The sequence below is a fragment of the Lemur catta genome, chromosome 6, assembly GCF_020740605.2.
Source record: "Lemur catta isolate mLemCat1 chromosome 6, mLemCat1.pri, whole genome shotgun sequence".
In the NCBI taxonomy this organism is placed as follows: domain Eukaryota; kingdom Metazoa; phylum Chordata; class Mammalia; order Primates; family Lemuridae; genus Lemur; species Lemur catta.
In genome coordinates this window covers 95,918,410-95,933,322 of record NC_059133.1, presented here as the reverse complement: position 1 = coordinate 95,933,322, position 14,913 = coordinate 95,918,410, and the positions used below count along the sequence as shown (strand labels likewise).

The following is a 14,913-nucleotide window of genomic DNA, read 5'->3' as shown; positions in this document are numbered from 1 at the left end:
GCACCTGTTGCCCACCTGCTGCGGCACAGGGCTGAGGCCAGGCTGGCCCTGGTGTGTGGCGGGGGGAGGAGGCAGGCATGGGAACAGCAAGGACAGCACCGAGCTCCAGGTGCTACAGGGCATGGAGGAGGAGCCAAGGATCCACAGTGGACTCTGAAGTGGGGCCTCAGGAGGAGGCAGGGACTCCCCACATAGGCAAGGACAAGTGGGGGCTTGGCAGTGAGCGGGAGAGAATGAAAAAAGAAGACTCATCTGTGTCCCAGGCCAGAGACCTCCCAGGTTGGGACAGGGAGCCTCTTATTTCTACCCTATCGCTGGAAGCCTGCACAGGACAGAGGAGCTCTCTGTCCCAGCCCATCAGCTTCCACCTAGGCATCGCCATCGTCCTTGGGCCACTGAGGCGAGACTGTCCCCACTCAGTAAGTTGGGAAACGCTGTGACGCCAGCCCACCTGGCGGAGCTTCCCTGTGGGCTAGTCACTGCTGCTCTGTCCCACTGGGCTGGGACACTAACGCCCAGAGGGGAGTGAGCTCGCCTCAGGGCACGATGCAAGCCCAGGCGGAGGCAGGCGCCCGTGCAGCACGGGGTCCTCTGCGCAGAGCGATCGTTCCTCCCCGCGAGCCGCCTGCTCCCCAGAATCTCGCCGGCAGGCCCGGCTCAGCGCTGCCTGCTCAAATGAGGAGGCTCTTTTGAATCTATTTAAAAGTGGATTTGGGGGAATTAGCTCCTCTCATTGAGCAAATACTATAATGGAGTGGCAGCTCATATTAGCAGTACTTGAGTTTCAGAGAAAAGCCATTAACAGCCTTTTGGGGAGAAATCAATTCCATGCAGTACCTAGCGGGGAATCCAAGGTCAACTACAGGAAATTAAACTAAATTAAAAAAAACCCAAGCCCACACTAAAAAACTCTGCCACCTGCCCCATTTTCTTTATTCGGGCGATGCACAGGGCAACGCACAGGTCTCTGTACCTTCAATTGTCATTGGTTTGAGATTAAAACTCAGTGCACCAATCTGTCATCCTCAGGCACAGGAAGATGAAGCCCAGGATGGGAGGAGGTGGTCCTGGTGGCAGAGGTGTTGCCTGACCCTTAGCCCTTTGGCCACTGCCCCCTCCCCGAAGCAGAGCATTTTTTTTTTTTTGCAGGCAAAACCCCATAAACACATCGATGGCTCAGCTCTGGCGGGACTCAGCTCCCAAGAGCAGCAAACTCTTATGTTCGTGCACTTGACCTGCTGTCCCCTCTGAAGCACAGCCCACCAGCTGCACAACAGTGACCCGGCTGGATTGCCGCCAGGGGCTGCAGAAGGAGATCTCTGCTTGTTCTCCCTCCCCACATACTTTTCTGTTTAAAAAATAAGCCTGTAAAAAGTAAAATATAAGCTAATTTTTATAATTAGGAAATACAGAAAAGTACAGAGGAACATAATTCTTCATAATCTACCCTATTAACCCTGAAATGGTCACTTTTCATATCTTGATCTATTTCTTCCAGACTGTTTTCTCTATAGATATGAGTGTATGTTTTGTTTATAGAGATTTGAGATTTATCCTATTAAAGTAGGATATGTATTATTATATTATAAATATTTTTATGAGTCACTACAGTTTTTTGAAAGTGTGATTTTTAACAGCTGTATAATGTTCTATTGAATTAATGTACTACGATTTATGGCCCTATTGTTGGACCTTTTTTTACTGTTTGCTGTTATATATAAATAGCTCTTGCATTCTTGAGTTAAATCTTTGTCTGGTTTTGGTTATTTCCTCAGGAAAAGTTGCTAGAAGTGGAAGTACTGGTTCAAAGAATATGGTATTTTAAAATTCTGGATTCATGTTATCCAGTGACTTTCCAGAAGGGTTGTACTAATTCATGCCTCGCCTGCCTTGCATGGGAGGGCCTTCCTCGATGCGGCCTGCGGGAGAGCAGACCCTCTTTGGGGGCTGTTGTGTGGCTGCTAGCAAATCGTATTTGCTCTCTGCTGCAATTTCTGTCCCCAGCAGAATGGCAGCCAAGCTCGTGGAGGGAGCACAGAAGTGAGAGAGATCAGTGAGAGGACCAGGCCCGTGTCACTGTGGGGCCTGGGCCAGGCCTCTCTCCTCTGGGCCACGACTCTCCCACCTGTCAGTGGGAGAATAGATATCTGACGTGCCCCACCCGACAACTGTGAGGATAAAATGCCACAGTGGATAGGAACGCTCAGCCCCTTTTCTTACCCTGACCTCTGGATGCATTCACGTTTTAGAGGAGCATCCTGGGGTATGTGAGACCCCACCTGTGCCCACTGCCAGCAGGTGCAGGTCTGTGCACTGCAGGGGATGTGGGAGGGCACGGATGAGGGAGGGGCCCACCACATTGGTGCCACCCAGTTCTCCACTCTTCCCTTGTACTAGAGACCTTCCAAGGAATGGTATGTAGACATGACTCTTAATCCTGGCCCAAGAATGGGAACCTACACTGTGAAGTTCGGGTACTGGCACACACGCTAATACAGCCACTGGGTAAAGTTCAAGGTGGCAATGGCTCAGTTCTCAGTGGCTGCCACAGCATGCAGGGAGGAGCCTCTGTCACATTGCCATGGACATTCTGAAGCTGTTTTGGAGTGCTAAGCAGAGGATAGGGGCTCGAGGACACTATGTCCCTGGGTCACACATGAGGTGGAAGCATCATTACTATGAGCCGAGGGCAGAATTCAGCAGGAAGACCTGGTGGGGGTGCAGGGCCACGCTGAACGAATGGAGGAGGAGGTGGGGAGTTTGGGAATGAAGGTGATTAGCTGGTTAAGAACCAAGAGAAAACGATGGCATGCCAGCTTTTAGAGCAGGACTGGCCCTGCCGAAGGCAGTTACAAAGGGGCAACCTTAAAAGTACGTGATATTTTATGCTAAGAGCCCAGCACAGAGTCTGTGTTAAGTAGATGCTCAATCAATTTTTTGGAATCTGAATCAGGAGAGAAGCACAGGGGAGTGAGCGGGGCAAACACCAGGGGTCACAAGGAGAATTTGTCAGGACCCAGAGTCTCCCGCATGACACTCAGGTGAGCAAAGGCAGGTGGTATGTGGAGGACATGAACATGGTGACTCACAAGACCTGCAGCATCTGACCTCCTGAGCTGCCTCTTGGGGCTCTTGGGCTCAAAGGCAAGGGACAAATCACAGGAGTGACATCGACAAAACAATGTGGGATGTGTCCTTACCTTAGATAGGGCTTCTTTCCCGACGGGCTGCCCTCGGGGGGATACGGGAGTGAGTTTCAAGGGTGGGACCTCCTGGAAGTGTCTTTCTGCCCTCTGGTCGGAGACCACCTCCTCTTCTGGGCATTTGCCCAGTGGCTGCTTGAAGCCACTATCCAGGAGCTGGGGCAGGGGGTCTTCTTCAATGGAGATGATTCTGCGGAGTGCCCGGGGGTGCGGGCCCCCAGCCCCTAGCTCGGCAGTCCCTGGCTCCTCTTCTGTCAGAGGATATCCACTCAGGCCCAGGGAGCTTCTCCTCCTCGGAATGCCAAACACGTCCTCCTCCTCCTCTGACTGGCTACTGGGGTGGGGGAGAAAGAAGAGGGGTGGGGAATATCGTAAAATCTATCAGCATGGAAGCTGGAGGCTGCCCGATGGCTTTGTCACAGTTATCCACGACAAACAGATCACTGGACGGCATCGTGCCTTTGGAGGAGAGAGCCCAGGAAAGCGGAAAGCAACCAGACCCGCTCGGTTCAGCTCATTCATCCGACACACTTGCGCCAAGTGCCCGCCACTGCGGGTGACGGTGACGATGAGGAGGAGGCCCAGCCATTCACTGGGGACGTCGTGAACAGATGGATACAGTCCCTGGCCTCGTGGAATGCCTGGTATAGCGGGGACAAAAGCACTGATGGCACGAATGAATGTACTTTCCTAAATTGCGGGAGTGCTGTGAAGAGGTCAAGGCGAGGCAAGCGGCGCAGACTCAGGACTAAAGCGCCTGCAATAAGGATCGGGCGGCTGCGGCTCCGCTCCCGGCACCAGCCCCCAGCAACTGTGCGTCTCGCCGGGAAATGAGGCCCAGCTGCCCTGTCTGTTCACAAATCAGACAATGCACAAAAACAGACGTGCTCGCGAAACGCCCCTCGGCGGTGTGCGGGGCTCCGTCGCTCTGGGAGGACCCGCCCCCAGCCCCCCTCAGCAGACCCGCAGGCTCAGAGTCAGCCGTCCTCCTGAGAATGGGCTTTGTCCCCCCGAGAAGGGGCTCTGGGTCAGAGACGCTGGCAGCGCATCTCCATCCACCACTCCGCCCCCCTTCTCTCCTTCTCTTGCCACAAGGAGGGAAAGCAGGGAGGAATTCGTGGCCTCAGAGGCCTAAGTGTGTATTTGCTTCTAGAAGCATTTGAGCACCAAGGGCCAGGAGAAGCTGCGGGAGGGAGAGGGAACCGGGCAGCTGGAGGGAGGCCCAGGCTGCACAGTCAGAAGGTGTTGAGAGCAGAGGCCTCTCAGATCCTCCCAGCACGGGCGTTCCTCTTCGGTCTTTGTGAGCAATAAGGAGGAGAATTGTCTTAGAGGGTGGAAGTATGACAGGGAGGACCTTAAGTCCAAATCGAAACACACACACACACACACACAGACACACACACACACACACACACACACACACACACACAGACTGGAAAAGAAAACGGACCAGGGATGAAGCAGTGAGCGATGAGGCCAAAGGAGACAGGAAGTAAGGGAAGGGCTACACAGACCAGAGAACACTCTTGCCTCTTAGCTTCCAATATTCATTACTCCTAAAAGCCAATAGTAGGAAGGAAAAAGAAAAGAAAATGCATGTATCACCATTCTGAAGTTAACTGCAATTCTGTAAGTTAAAATAAATAAGAAAGACAAATTAAGATATAGTGCTTGCTCACAAAAATGGTGAATTAGTTTGGATCCCTTGATATAAAAGGAAGGATTTGTAATTCAAGTATCTTTCTCTTGACTTATAAAATACAGTTTTTTAAAAAAGCTGAATGTCTTCTTTCCAACAAACTTCCTATATATCATATGGAGTCTATTAACTGCTTATCTGTTTTGAAACACAATTAGCATTCCCATCCACTTACATCCACAAGGATGACTATTGTTGCCCACACACATGTGCAGCATGTTTTTTCAAAGGCTTTGCAACCAGAAAAGAAATGGTCACTTAAATACGCCTTAAAAAGAAGCATTTCCTGGAAAATCTTTTTATTTGGGAAATTCTCAAGCACTACTGACATCCTGTAAGACCTTCGGCTTAGCACGACTAAGTTCACTTTTGGCTTTACCGCCCAGTGCTCCTCACCAGCTGTAGACAGAGCAGCTACTTTTGCCAAAGTCGGTATTGGAATCTGGGGTTCCCAATGTGTGGATTCCTCAGCTAGTGTCTGCTTCCTCTGCTCAGCCGTAAGCCCCAGGACACAGAGATGGGTCTGTGCTGCTCACCACTGTGTATCCAGCACACAGCACAGTCACCACACGCAGCGGACAAGCAATGAATATTTATTAAGTGAGCATTTAATAATGGATTTTTTAAAATTTTCCTTATGATTTCCTTTTTTAAAATTTTTTATTTCAGCATATTACGGGGGTACAAATGTTCAGGTTACGTATATTGCCTTTGCCCCACCCAAATCAGAGCTTCAAGTGTGTCCATCCCCCAGATAATAATGGATATTAATGGTAGGATCCATGTCTAATTTATCTTTGGAGGCTCCACAGAACCCAGAAGAATGTCGGGCACAGAGTAGCTAATCAGTAAATGCCTGTTGAATCGATCAATCAGTGAATACATTCAGTTCTGCAGAACCAACAGGCCAAGTGCTATTGCAGAAATTTGGCTCTCAAATTGTATCTCATTACTCAGCTATTTGGAAAAGGAATTCGTGATGATCAGGCCCAGAGATTTCACTGACGAGCTGATCTGCATCCCCGGGGTCTCTTTCCCTCCGCATATCTTTTGACTTCATGCTTACAGTCTTCAGGATCTCCTCATGAGCAAGTTTACACACTTTCTCCCCAAACCTAGCACTGAAGGGTCTGGCTGCCTCTCTCTCGGTGGCCGTCTATGTGGATGGAGCAAAAGGAAGAGGGGCAGGGGACTGTCTTGTCTCTGAGCCAACCCTTTGGGTATGCAAACTCAATCATGTGCTGTCCAGCAGGAACAAAACATGTTATCTTTCAGTTAATTAAATGTGAATCATTGAGACGATCTGTCAAGCACAGGCCCCGGTCTTGTCTGTCAAAGGAGTTCGATCACTGGAGATTTCATTTGACACTTTAATTAGCCTTCATAGCCAATACGGTCATGGTCCTATGAAACCAAGTGCATCCATTCTGCTCTGCAGACACCAGAGCATCACCCGGCCTTGCCCTCCACCTCTCTCTCCCTTGTCCCCCCGCCCCCACTCCTCCTCCTCTCTCTCCTCTGCTGACCCACAGCACCTCTTTGCAGTCCCTCTCTGCAGACACACACAAAGGGGAGGTGGCCTCAGAAGACAGTGGCCGTCCTTGGGGTTCACTCTGCACAGTCTCCCTCTGGCTTGGACATCAGAACAAGGAGGGCCAAGTCCTCCAAGACTCAAGGGGAGTGGGTGCAACTGGCTTCAGCTTCCCCACCAGGGCCCATCTCAAGAGGCCAGCACGCACTGACTGAGCCAGCCAACACGCGTGAGACGTGTGAACGCACGGACAAGCGGATGAGGACTCACCTTCTAAGAATCCCTCTGCCGTCCACATATTTGCCTATCACAGAGCCAGATCTCCTTTTCCAGCTTGCCTTGGAAGCAGCTGTGTTTGCCTTGGCTGCCGTATCTTTCTGTGGAAACACAAAATGCCCTCAGATCCATGCCTGCTGATTCGCTCTCTCCTTTGAGCAGAAGAGGGCTCGTTGTTCCCACCTCATAGGTCAGGCTGTAAACCACACTTTGAGGTGGGCCACGGTATTCTGCCAGCCTTCACCTGCCAGCCTTCACCGAATCTTCCCTTTTGCCATCATCCCTCACCAGAACCCCCATCTCCTTTCCAACAATGTGATCAAATGAGCACACAGTTCAGTGCCGGGCTCCACCATGTTTTTCTCTATAGGAGCACTGGTAATTTGCAAGAGGATAAAGAAGAGATAAATGCTTCACACATAGGAAAAACATTTACAGGCATAAAAAACATCTGTGCATCTTTAATGCACACTCTTCTGTGGGGCTGTGATACCTGTGTATTGCCAAAGCCCCAGATCTAACGAGAAAGGGGCCCCCCCAGAGGATCAATGCGCCCAGTGCCCCTCCTGAGCTCCTGAGCTAGCACAAGGCATTTTGGAACTTATGTGAAAGTAGCCCACATGTAGATAAATTGCTCACACATCTGTAACAGAGAACTCGGGGCACGGGGACTTACCACCCCCTTTGCCAATGCTCCCTAACAGATATCTTCTAGGAGATGAGGGGGAGTCAGATCACAGGAAGAATCTCTCACTAATCAGCCACCCTGTGACTCCCAGCGATCCCTGACGAGAGGAGGAGGAGCTGCAGCACTCCCAGAGCCCCGAAGGTATGGCTGTAAAGACTCAAATTAATCTTTAATTATGATCTTATTCCTCTTCCTTTGATTCCTCATTGGAGCTCTTAATTCCACCCTCCTTTCAAAGCAGCATGAGTCTGGCAGGTGAAGGGAGGCAAGGTGAAGGGATTAGGGTGACATTTGGTTGGAAGTTTTAAAATAAATTCAGTGTTACTTCTAAAACAATTATAACCATTATCATCATCAAACAAACATGTGTAGGCTTAAGTCTTGCTCTAATAGCACACATGGGTGGGTGGCAGAGACGCTCGCTGCCAGTCGGGGATATGAAAGAGATGCCGGCGTAACAGGGTCCCTCGGGGCTTTGCAGTTATAAACCAGGTTGGACCGAATTCGGGGCAAACCAGCTCCCTTCTGTGACCATGTTTAGATCACTGTTCAGCTAAGAGTCCTGCGCACATCACCCTCTTTCCAAGAATTTTTCTCAAAAATCCCTATAACGTGTGTGTGTGTGTGTGTGTGCGTGTGAGAGAGAGAGAGAGAGAGAGAGAGAGAGACAGAGGGAGAGAGAGAGAGACAGAGAGAGACAGAGAGAGAAAGAGAGAAGGTTAGAAATTCCCTTTCCTCATGAGACAGCTGGGGTCTTGGTCCAGGTGGCTAACGACTTGCCCAGGGACACACATGAAATTCATGGCCTGATAATCCTGACAATTAGGAAGTTGCATCCAGTAATCCTGCCTCCACCTCTCTTCCCTTCCGAGCACCACTGGCTCGTCTAAAGGGGAAGGCGAGGAGGGGAGCGTGGAATCCCAGGTTTTGTTTCACATGGCCCACAGTGAGGACATTTAACTGCAGGATTTCATGCTATTTGGAAAGTACGTAGACATGGTGCTCAGGTATGGAAGACTAGGGCTCCCTACAGCGTAGAAAAAAAATGTCTGTAAAATCAACTATGTAAATAATGAAATACACATTTTTAATCTGTTCTATGACAGTGTAAAACTGCAAAATTTTCAAGAGATAGCAATTTAAATGAAGAAAACTGTGAGCACTTTGGTTTAAACACTATAATGGCATTTCAACTGCGCCATCTCATGGATAGAACTATCATTTCCGCATCCAAGAAACGTGTGACCCTCCCAAATATTTTAGCCTTGTGCCAAGAGGAAAGTATGTTACTTCATGGGAAATTAACACACTGTTACCCCAGAGGCCACCCTGGATTTTTATTATTTGCAAAAAAAACAAAAACAAAAACAAAAACCCTTATGCCATCGTCCTACTCAAACCGATCCCAAGTGTTAGGACATTCTTTGGCCAGTCCCAGCATGCATCTGTCTGCCCTCTGGACCACAGTCCTTGTCTTCCCCCTCCCCCCATCCCCAAGAAAGGGAGAACCAGCCAATTACCTGAAAACACATGTCCCGTTCATCCCGAAGGTGCTTGTTCCTTTCCCTGAGGAAGACAAGGGGGAATCTATTCAAACGTGGGGTTTGCAGTGGACACATCCAATAGCAGCCGACCTGCTAGTCCAGTAGGTGCAGGGAAAGGCTTGGTGTGGAAAGCCCAGGGAGGGTGTGAATTTCTTTCCTTAGGGATGTGACTAAAGGCAGAGGGTAGTTTGTGTGTAAATCAACTCAGAGGCTGGGGACAGACCGAAGCCCCCACTGACTCCCGCAGCCCTTCGGGATCACGCATGACCTCTCCTCTCACTAGGGGCACCTACTCCAGAGGGCGGCCGGGAATTCCAGCTCTGCCTGTGAACTTGCTGTTGAGCTCCCTCTTCCTCCCTCTGAACCGCCCCTGCACGCAGGCTTTCACTCCTGAGCACCCACTGCGGCCAGGCACGACCAGGCAATGTTCTAGTGTTCTAGCTGTCAAGGTCACACCGATGACCAGAACAAAAAGTCCTTGCCTCAGGGAACTTGCCTGTTAGTGGGGGGATAATTAGGGCTGAGAAAATAAAGCAGGAAAGTGGAATGAGGAGAGCCAGAGGGCCCAGGGCTGTTTCCCACAGAGTGGCTGGGAGGGCCCCGCTGCTCAGGCAGTATCTGAGCAGACCTGGAGAGGGAGGAGTTGGCCAGGTGCTGGGGAGCATTTCAGGTAGAGGAGACAGCAAGGGAAAGTCCTTGAGTCGGGACTCACCTGGCGTGCGTGAGAGGCAAAGGAGGCAGAAGAGTGCTCGAAGGGAGAGCAGGGATGAGGTCAGAGAAAAACTGGGGGGAGGGGGAGGACCTAACCCTTCACACCCTTGTGAGCCACGGTACAAACTTAGATTTTTACTCCAAATGAAATACGAATCCAAGGGGCTTGGGGTGGATGGTGAAGGGGTGCCAAGACATGAGTCCAGTCTTCAAAGTACCCAGAATACACAGCTGGGGACAAGGGCAGGGGCCCAAGACTTGGCCAATAGTTTTAGCAACATGGAAGTCACTGGCGACCTGGACAAGAACTGTTTCCATGGAACAGTGGAGAAAAAAGCCTGGCTGGAGGGTTGAGCATGTGAAGAAATCGAGTGGAGACAGTGAAGCATTTTCACTGCAAAGCGACTGAAGAATTGCAAAGTGGATGGAAGGGAGGTGAGGACCAGAGATGTCAGACAAGGAATGTTAGAGTACAGCTGTAGGGCCCTCCAAAAGAGACAAAACCGACAGGGGAGGAGAGAGAGCAACAACGCTGGCACGGTCCCCGAGGAAGCAGGCAGAGATGCGGGCGCAGACTCCGCCTTTGCCTTCCTCACGCTTGGCTCCTGTCTCAGAGACAGCCGGGGCCACTCACGAGAGCTTCCTCCTGTGCCCGTCTATGCCCACATCTCTGCCTTCTCTGCTGTGGCGACAACCTCCCCGTGCTCCTGGCAGAGGCCACCCCCTCCGCACTGTCCCCAGCTTGTGTTCTAGAAGGAGATCCCACCCACTCTTGTTTCCAAAGAAGTAGCAGACTGAAGTGAGTGACTGGGGACGCAGTGTGGCTGCAGAACACGCCTGAGGTGAAGGGCTGGGGGTGTCATCCGCTCACACACGAGGTGGAGAGGGCGGGCCAGCTGGCCTCCAAGTGCTTTGCAGCGTTGACACTATGAATCTTCTGGGCAGCGGCCTCTGAATGAACCCACACTTTTGAAGGGGAAGTGGGGGACACAGATGTGGTACTTACTGTGTGCCAGGCCCCCTGCTGAGCGTGTTGTGCACTACAGGAATAGACTGTAGGCAGGCCTGAGGACTAACAACCTGGCACCTGGCCTCCAACTCCCCCAGTCTTGCAGAAACACCAGGAACGTGCAGGGTTGTTTTCAGTTACCTGCATGTGGCAAGCAGGCCGGCACGCAGCCAGGGCCTGCCGGCAAGCCAGGAGAGATGTGAAGGATGTTTTCTAAGCCCTGAGAATGGCAAAGAAAGCTTCTCATGCCAGAGGCACCCTCACTTTGTGTGGGCAGTGAGTTCACAGCCTGGCACCTGGGTGAGGACTTCGGGAGCCCTGGGAAGTCCCACCGTGACTGGAGGGCATGCTGCGCTGCGTCCTGCTTTGTGTGGCCAGCTCCAGTGTTTAAGGAAATGCTGTCATCCTCTTTAATGCATCTGCTTCGGTTCATGCCACTGCCCTGCCGCCATTCCCAGTCACATATGTCATCTAATTCTCAACAGAAGCCTGTGAGCTGGGCATGAGAAAATTAGGACTTGAACTGGTTAAGTCAACTGCCCAAGGTCACATAAGCTAATGAGGGGCAGTGCTGGGGCTTGAACCACGTCCAGTTCCTAACTGAGTGTCCTAAGATTGCTTCTGTTTGCCTCTGTTTGCACTAGGATGGCAGCCCTCGTCCCCAGGTCACATCCCAGCCACTGTCCTGATCCCACCACCCTGCCCCACTCCTCCCTCCACATTCCTGCCACCCTCCCCAGCCCACCCTGCATCATCTCACCCTGGATTGCTGGTGGTTTCGCCGTGGAGGGAAGATCTGCCCTGGGGCCTCCCCCCACCTCCCGGCTCTCGTCAGCTGCAGGGGCTTAGCTTGGTAACCCCACGATCGATGGCACAGAAGGGCTGTAGGCACGTGATTCTGCACAGATGCTGGTCTCCATTAAAGAGACCGGTATTTGTAGAGGGCTGCCTGGTCATTCTCCCCTGCTCAGTCTCCTGAATCTGCCCTTTTATTTTTTTCTAAATACAATAGAAAAAAAGAAGGAAAAGACTGAAAAACTTGTCCTTGTACATCTTGTTCTCTTCCTTTGACTGAAGCCTTCCTACGAATCAAGACCTCTTCTCCAAAGGATTAGAGCTGGGCCGTCTAAGAAGCCCGGCACCTGGCCTGCCTCTGGAGGCCTGACTGCACCGTCGATGCAGTTCAGTCCATGGGAAATGTACTCGGGTCGAGTGCTTTTCAATCTGGTGGCATCCTAGATGCCAGACACAGTGCCCTTACCCTGCTTTCACAAAAACAAAAACAAAAAACCTCATAAGGTACCTGGGAAGTGATTCAAAACCACTTGTCCTTTAGAAATCGGCACCCACAGTCCTTCTGTTTCGTCACCATTCCCCGAGAGGTGCCGAGCAGGCAGCAGGCACAGGCTCTTAGACGCTTCACAGGCAAAATTGAAAATGCCACCTTTCCCCACACAGGTTTGTTTTCTTTGGCACATTCCAGACCAGCTCACTTTGAATTTGTTGCAGTGAGTCTTAGAAAGCTGAACAAACCCCATTCTTGGCACTCTGTCTGTGATTCCTCTACTCATTCAACAAACACGAGCAGAATGTGGCCAAGTGGAAAGAATTAGCCAGACATGGGCTTCAATTCCGGCTCTGTCATGAGCGGCTGTGTCACGTGTGGTATCACATCATTTCTCCAGTGTCAACTTCCTCATCAGTTCGTCCCTGTATGAACAACTGCCCTTCTTACTAACAGTTTTGTTGAAGACGACATGTCCGGCCTAGACTAGATGCCCAATAACCGCAGCTTCCTCCCGCTTGCGTGAGAGCCACGCACAGAACCGTGGCAGACACAGAGCAGGTGAGGCAGAGCCGCCGGGCAGAGCAATGAACTGGAGAGGGAGGTGGGCGTGCGTGTGAATGACCACACAGGACAGAGAGGGCACTCCGTGGCCCACACATTCCGTGAGGACCAGGGGATAAGGCCCTCTCAGCAGCTACGTTTCCCCGCAGCAGCGTGCGGGAGACACTCTGGGACTCGCCCTTGCAACCCGAGGCTCCCGGGAGGCAGTGTCCACACACTGCCAGCGCCGACCACGCACCTGAGGAAGTCCAGCTGCTTCAGGAGCCCGGCCTTCTCCCGCTGCAGGCTCTCCGTCACGCGGTACACTTCCCTGGGGAGGAGGCAAGCGGTGTGGTCAGCCACCCTGCAGGGCCGCAGTGCAGAGGCCGGACGCCCGGGACGCTCACGCTGGAGGCCAGCAGGCGAGGCCTGCGAGGGGACGGAGGGGAATGGAGGAACGTGGCCTTCCCCCGAGAGCCCCTGCCGGGTGCAGGTGCTTACAGCCGTTATTTCCATCTTCGCAGACACCCTACTCGAGAGGTGAAATTATCCCCGTGTTATAGACCCTGGAGCCAAAGAAGTTCCATGAGTCTTCCCAGGTCACACAGACAACCTGTGACGGAGCCAGGGTCCTCATCTATGCCTCCTGCCCCCAAACCCTGCTCAATCTACAGCCACTTCCCACAGCGCCTGCGAATACGGCTGGATGAGAGCTGTACTGTTTTCCCAGACTTCAGAGAATTAGAATCGATATTTTTCTCCAGCCAGATCTTGGAGGGGGAGAACAGAACCTGCATTACCTTCCCCCCCCACAATCCAGGAAGAATCATTTCCCCTTTCCCACCTTCCCCCTGAAGTCCCCAATCTATTTCCAGACATCTGGAATTTCCACTGTTGGGCATTCACTTCTTTGACTTAGTATTTCTCCTCTCTGGCTGTAATGCAGAGATAGGATGGATTGATTCGAAACAGTCGTTTACATCAGGGTGTGAACATGTCAATCATGTCAGGAGTTTTGAGGAAGGGGAGAGAGAAGCAGAGAGGCAGTGGCACAGGGTGACTGGGGGCAACTCAGATGGGGGGCAGGGTTGTACCTGGTTTCTTTACAGCTATGTCCCCAACACAGTGCCTGGCACAGAGGTGCAGTCAGCAAACAGCGGCAGGAAGAAAGAAAAGAGAGGGGGAGTAAAAGAGGTGAGGAGAAGGGAAGCAGGTAGAAAGGGAGGCAGGGAGGGAGGCGGGAAGGGAGGCAGAGAGGAAGGGAGGCAGGGAGGAGGGGATGCAGGGAGGAGGGGAGGCAGGGAGGAGGGGAGGAAGGGAGGAGGGGAGGCAAGGAGGAGGGGATGCAGGGAGGAGGGGAGGCAGGGAGGAGGGGAGGCAGGGAGGAGGGAATGCAGGGAGGAGGGGAGGCAGGGAGGAGGGGATGCAGGGAGGAGGGGATGCAGGGAGGAGGGAGGCAGGGAGGAGGGGAGGCAGGGAGGAGGGAGGAGGGAGGCAGGGAGGAGGGGAGGCAGGGAGGAGGGAGGCAGGGAGGAGAGGAGGCAGGGAGGAGGGAGGAGGGAGGCAGGGAGGAGGGAGGCAGGGAGGAGGGAGGCAGGGAGGAGGGGAGGCAGGAAGGGAGGGAGGCAGGGAGGAGGGAGGCAGGGAGGAGGGGAGGCAGAGAGGAAGGGAGGCAGGGAGGAGGGGAGGCAGGGAGGAGGGAGGCAGGGAGGAGGGAGGCAGGGAGGAGGGGAGGCAGGGAGGAGGGGAGGCAGGGAGGAGGGAGGCAGGGAGGAGGGGAGGCAGGAAGGGAGGGAGGCAGGGAGGAGGGAGGCAGGGAGGAGGGGAGGCAGGGAGGAGGGGAGGCAGGGAGGAGGGGAGGCAGGGAGGAGGGAGGCAGGGAGGAGGGGAGGCAGGGAGGAGGGGAGGCAGGCCGGCAGGCGTGCGTCGGGAAGCTCTTCAGCACCACTCAGAAAAGAAATGCAAGGAAAACCAATAAAGCAGAATTGAGTGATATTGGGAAACTTGCTTAACTTCACAATTCTGTCTTGGTCTTTCCCTCTGTGCGCCACACCATGCTTTAGAAATTTCAAAATCGCCCTTGGATCTTACTGGAAAGGGTCCATAGTTCCACATTTCCAAACCACAGCGTAGCTTTTAGTGCAGGGAGCATCTTGCAGCCTGATCAATGCATCACTTTCCACAGGCTGTCGGGGCTGCCTGGCTGTGCACCCCAGGCTGGGCGAGGGCAGCCACCGCTCTGCCACTCCAGTGACATCATCACCGAGCTGTCGAAAACAGCACCAGCATGCTGGGTCCATGGGACTCTCCTGCCAAGCTCCTAATAACCTGATTCCTTAAATGGTATCTGTGTTTCTTTTTTTCCCCTCTTCACGGAATAATTGTAATGTCAATTTACGGCAATAACAGGCTGAATCAAATGCT

At 52.5% G+C, this 14,913-nt stretch overlaps 1 protein-coding gene across 1 annotated transcript in view; it reads right to left on the bottom strand.

Moving 5' to 3' along the window:
* Positions 1 to 14,913, bottom strand: part of CRACR2A (calcium release activated channel regulator 2A) — a 123,082-nt gene that overhangs the window by 18,522 nt on the left and 89,647 nt on the right. Inside the window, exons 10-13 of the mRNA XM_045554569.1 lie at positions 12,749 to 12,820; positions 8,918 to 8,963; positions 6,704 to 6,810; positions 3,201 to 3,534 (exon numbers count right to left, since the gene is read on the bottom strand). Of these exons, the coding sequence (XP_045410525.1) occupies positions 3,201 to 3,534; positions 6,704 to 6,810; positions 8,918 to 8,963; positions 12,749 to 12,820 (559 nt within the window). The remainder of the gene's footprint in view (positions 1 to 3,200; positions 3,535 to 6,703; positions 6,811 to 8,917; positions 8,964 to 12,748; positions 12,821 to 14,913) is intronic.